The 5,563-nt window shown below is 36.1% G+C and overlaps 1 protein-coding gene across 1 annotated transcript; it reads left to right on the top strand.

Annotated features, from left to right (window-relative positions):
• The first annotated feature begins 298 nt into the window (after positions 1-298).
• LOC145661665 (zinc finger MYM-type protein 1-like) lies at positions 299-5,356 on the top strand. Its single transcript, XM_081726992.1, has 2 exons — positions 299-447; positions 2,962-5,356. Exons 1-2 carry the CDS (start codon positions 299-301, stop codon positions 5,354-5,356), a joined length of 2,544 nt encoding a protein of 847 aa, XP_081583118.1.
• The last annotated feature ends 207 nt before the right edge of the window (positions 5,357-5,563 follow it).

The raw sequence follows: 5,563 nt of genomic DNA, 5'->3' as shown, positions 1-5,563 counted from the left end.
ATATCTATCCAGAACCTTAGGATAAACATGAAATTCGAAGAGAGCGCTATGATTAATACAAACAGAATTGTTTGTTTCCCGCTCCTGCACAAAGAGTCCGTGCTATTTTATTTTTAAATTTAGCTACAACAGAGCAGACACACAGTTTGCAAGGAAGGAGTATTGTTAAGTCACCTTTTGTGTAGGTGTGTTTACGAAACCGAGCTTTCTATCGTTGTATTTTTAGTCTGTCTTTGTTTTCAAAGTTATTTTTTGAATTTTTAATTAATACTTAGACTGTTATAGTATATACTTAATCATGCCTCCTAAAAAACTTTCTGGTGCTCAAAACAGAAAAAGAAAGAAGATGCAGGCCAACGAAGACATGAGAAGTGCAAAGCTTTTGAAGACGTTTATGAAGAAGATATCCACTGATGACAAGAAACTCAAAGAACACAACAGGAAGAAGTAAGTAATATATTTCTATAAAGTTTCGTATTCTATATTTTTAGATCTATGAGTTACATCACTTGCCATGACTTTTGATGATAAAACAAGATTTGAATGTTACATTCTTTTAAAAGAATATCAGATCAGCTGCATCAGTTAGGTGCGGGTAGAATAAACTTCAGATTATTTAAGACCCACTTCATGCAACGAGACTAACAGGAATCTAAGGCTTTCAATTAGCTCCAACAGAGTTTCTGATTATCAACCAAACGATTGTAACCATTTAGCTACCCTAGCTGCAACCTACATTGTAGACATAAATTCAGACACGTATGTTCGTGGCTGGTTTATTTATTTATTTATTTATTTATTGCTTGTTCGATATAAATATTCAAATATATGACCTGTAGCCTAGTCAATACTTTGAGAAGCAACAACATTAATAAGACAATTTTTTGCAACATTGTGTCACAAATGTTGATCAAAGTGGTAATAGATATATTCGTATCATAATCTATATATGCTTTGAATTATCAGTAAGCTATATTATATAAAGACCAAGCCACTCATCAATCGCTACCTCAGTCCAGTCGAGGCCAGGAGGTAGAAACGTAAAAGCATGTTGCATCATGTGTTAGAAACAAAATAACAACCAATATTACTTTTCAATTGTAATAATGAATATTTATAATAAAGGCACTTCTTGTTTACTAAATTGTCAGGGTCAAAGAAATATTATTACTACATTACTATTGAATAGGTTCCTGATCGTAACAAGATACACTTCCTGCAGTGTAAAGCTTCAAAATTATTTAATAGGTTTTGCATATAAATATCATAATTTCAACGAATAATCCAAATTTTCCCCGAAGATAGGCACACACAAAATATTTTTAGGTAAACATGAAAATGTGATATGTATGTAGCGAGAATGTTTTTACTTTTTACGAAATCACTAATTAAAATTATCATTAGCATTAATTATTTGATTTAATTATTTCGACGGTGAGAGTACGAGCTACGATAGCAGGGTTCGTAGATTCGAATCCTTGGTAAGGCACTGATGTTTGTGTGTCTCTTCATGCCTTTCATATTCATCCACTCATTCACATTGTCACAAATCATCCAGTCGGTGTGCAAATACATTAAATAATTCAATTCATCAACATAATTAATTATTTCGATTGAAAACAGTTAGCATATGAGTATTTTGTAAAAACTGAAAACTTGTTCCAACGATATGCATCAAATCTTCATGTTTATTAAACAATTATCATTAGTGTCTGTATCTTCTGATAAATTTGGATAATTCTCTGAAATTATGATAATTAATTAACAAGCACATATTTTTGAAACCGTACACTTCAGGATCATGACATATTCTACCTTATGTTTTAAGCTAGTATAGTATGTATAGTATAGTAATAACTTTATTACCACTTTCATATTTCCTGCATAAAACAATATTTTCAGAGTGGAGCAGAGCGAAGGTCTCTTAGCAGTCAAAAAGTTTTTGTTTGTTCCACTAGAACTCACCCATTTCTCAACCGATTTCGAAGAAATTAATTTTAAATTAAAGAACTAGATGAGATCTAAGTCGTGACAAAGCACAAAATATAGACGGGGCTTTAGGAGAGCAGAGCCTCAACTTGAAACAGTTACCTATATATTATAACCATTTCATGACAGTTTACATATATAGCATTTTATGGCATTTCTATCCATGCTGTAAAATCGTCCAATCCCCGGACGGAGGATAGTCGGAAAACGTATTTTCGCAAAATGACTGCCTTTTTTTTTACCAAATGAAATGAAATCTTTGAGTTTTACGTCCCACGGTTATGCCGGTTAGGCTAAAGGAGACGGTGATGATGAATAATGAATGAAATGGTGGAATGAAGAAAGTGGGAGGAAACGGGAGAACCCCGAGAAAACCCACGCACACGGTGTTTGTCCACCACAAAGTTCACTTGGCGGGGGCTGGGATCGAACCCGGGACCCGAAGCACCAGAGGTGAACGCTCTACCACTGAGCCACCGCGGCCCTTTTTTGTACCAAGATGACATCTGACAAGGCAGCACGAAGCTCGAAAGTGACACTTTTTTTTCATCGTTTCAATGGAGTGAGTGGTCGTAATAATATAGTTTTGATCGCGTTGAATTTGTTTCATCCAGGAGTGGCTAGCTACTGGAAATAAAATCGACCCGCTCTGATAATGTTGAAGAACCAAGTGTTCGGTTACCACCGTAGTTATAATTTATTCCCTGTGTAGATTTATTAAATAGTGTCATTACATTCCTCCCCCTAGAAATTTGTCATCACACGCCATTGCTCTGTACAGAAAGTAATATAAATTTTACTAATTACTTCAGGATCATAAGTTTAAAATGATATTTTAAAGCTATTTCAACTAATGTTATTTGCTTTCATTATAATTTAAATAATGTTATTTTGCTTTCAGAGCACATCTGCTGGGAACACAGAATGAGATGCTTTTCAACCCGGATGTTCTCTTCTCGTTCACGAATCAAGTGTTGGAGAAAGAAGAAGCAGTGTTTCCTATAAGCCATCAGACACTGCACAAGAAAGTGGTCCAACAGATCCTTCATTGCTTGGGAAAATACAAGAAATACAAGAGGAAACAGTGTTTCCACAAGTTGTCGCTTCATGTGATATAGGGTTGGTGCCTTTTCAGCAAAGACAGCAAGACTCAGTTAGGTGTTACATAACAGAGAATAGTGTAGAATTCCAGAACAAGGATGCGGACTACACCAGAGAAACAGAACACGATGATGGGCGGTATTTTTCAAAAAGGTGGTTTACTCGTACACTTCCAAATAATGTTGAAGTTGAAAGAACATGGTTAGCATATTCTCCAAGCAAAAAAAGTGTGTATTGTCTTCCTTGTTTCTTATTCGCAAAACCTGATTCGTCACAGTTTTGCCGTGCTGAAGGATTTTCCCACTGGCGTAAACTTAATCCGAGAATTCCGGACCACGAAATTTCACCGATCCATAAAAATGCTTTCGACGAGTGGAGGCAGCTATTCTCTCGTTTGAAAAATAGGACTGCTATTGACAACGAACTACAACAGCGAATTGTGAGTGAAACTGGCAAATGGAGACATATACTGCGAGCAATATTAGACTGCATTTTGTTTCTGGCATCAAGAAATCTTGCATTACGAGGCAGCGATGATGTTTTGTGGAAGAAAGCTGATGGAAACACAGGACAACATGGAAATCTATTGGATCTGTTCATGTTGTTAGCGAAGTATGATGATGTATTAAAATCTCACGTTTCAAAAATTATGCACTCTCCATCAGCTCTTGCTGTGACATATTTATCTCCACAAATTCAGAATGAACTTGTCTACTTAGCTGGAAATTGTGTACGTCAGGCAATAATTGAGGACATTAAAAAAGCAAAATATTTTGCCATTTTGTATGACTCGACTCCAGATGTAAGTCATAAAGAACAGATGTCCCAGATTTATCGTTATATTACAATATCTTCTGATGGAGAGTGCAAAATTGAAGAAAGTTTCGTGGGCTTCATTACTACGAACAACAAAACTGGAGCTACCTTAACTGAAGACATTTTACGTGCTGTTCAGAATGATGGCCTTCCCATGTCAAATTGCCGTGGTCAGTGCTTTGACAATGCCAGTACTATGTCGGGAAAGTACTCGGGTGTTCAAGCTCGCATATCTCAGCAGTTTCCTGCCGCTCGTTATGTTCCTTGTGCATCGCACTCATTAAATTTAGTTGGTGTTCACGCTGCATCAGTGGAAATAGAAATTGTCAATGGATTTGGGGTAATTCAAAATGTTTACAATTTTTTTAGTAAGTCAACGCATCGCTGGGATATTTTAAAAAATCATGTTCATATTACTGTGAAGGGACATTCAGCAACCCGGTGGTCTTCGAAGCAAAATGCAGTACATGCTCTAAGCACCCAATTTCCGGATGTCTGTGCTGCTTTGGAAGAACTTTCGGACTTTTCGAAAGAAACCCCCGAAACTGTAAATGGTGCCAAGTGCCTCCTATACAGTCTTAAGAAGTTTGATTTTCTTGTGTTTTTATTCTGCTGGAATGATATCCTTGATGCTATCAACAACATTAACCTACGACTACAACAAAAGACAGTTACTGTAGATATAACTGTCAGTCACTTACAGGGACTGAGGAGCTTCTTTGCTGCCAACCGGGAAAGAATTGTGACCAAGGCTATTGAGAAAAGCAAGGAGATCTGCAATGATATGATGATCACAATTGAAGAGCCTCGTCCGAGAAAGAGAGCCAAGTTTTTTGACGAAGTTACAGAGGATGAATCTGTACTCATCAATATAGAAGACAAAATGAGAAAGATCTTGTTTTGTGCGTTGGATTCAATTACATCACAAATAGCCGATCGATTCCAGCGCATGAACGGAGTTTTGGAGGATTTTTCAGTAATTATTCCAAGTAATATGGCAGTTATGTCAGAAGAAACATTGAGGAAAGGTGTCTCTGATCTGGCCTTATTGTACCCTATGGATATTAATGGAGGTGAGTTGCTTCAAGAACTGTTGTTCTTTAAATACCATGCGCAAGCATTTTTGAAAAACTTTCACTTGGAGAGTTTGTCAGAATTGTCCCCTCTTGCTGCTCTTACGTTCATTCATAAAATATCATGTCTTGAGTTATACCCTAATTTTGTCACTGCATTGAAAATACTTTTAACATTGCCTTGCTCTATTGCATCTTGTGAAAGGAGTTTTAGCAAGCTAAAGCTTATAAAGAATTACTTGCGCTCTTCCTTGTGTCAAGAAAAACTTACTAACCTCGCTATTTTATCTGTTGAAAAGCTTCGTGTTCAGTCACTTGTGTTCGACGACGTTATAAATGATTTTGCTGCTCGGAAGGTAAGAAAAGTTAACCTGTAGCTTTGTTCTCACACGAGAAACCTTTTCGTTCTAAAATAATTGTTTACTGTGTTCATTTTTAAAAACCATTTCAGTTTAAATTTTTATTGTTTGTTGATTTCATCAGATTTGTGTAATAATGTTCCAGTGTATTTGAAGTAGTGTTATGTGAATAACAACACTGTATTACGTACATTAATGATTTTACTTATATTTTTCTACTGCCTA

The sequence above is a fragment of the Thermobia domestica genome, chromosome 10 (genome assembly GCF_964235325.1).
Source record: "Thermobia domestica chromosome 10, izTheDome1.hap1.1, whole genome shotgun sequence".
In the NCBI taxonomy this organism is placed as follows: Eukaryota; Metazoa; Arthropoda; class Insecta; order Zygentoma; family Lepismatidae; genus Thermobia; species Thermobia domestica.
Note: the sequence above shows the minus strand (reverse complement) of the source record. Positions and strands in the feature narration are given on the sequence as shown.

Coding starts and splice junctions, on each gene's coding strand:
- LOC145661665 (XM_081726992.1), top strand. CDS start 299: ATGCCTCCTAAAAAACTTTCTGGTGCTCAAAACAGAAAAAGAAAGAAG. Junction 448..2,961: donor AAAGAACACAACAGGAAGAA/GTAAGTAATATA, acceptor TCACGAATCAAG/TGTTGGAGAAAGAAGAAGCA.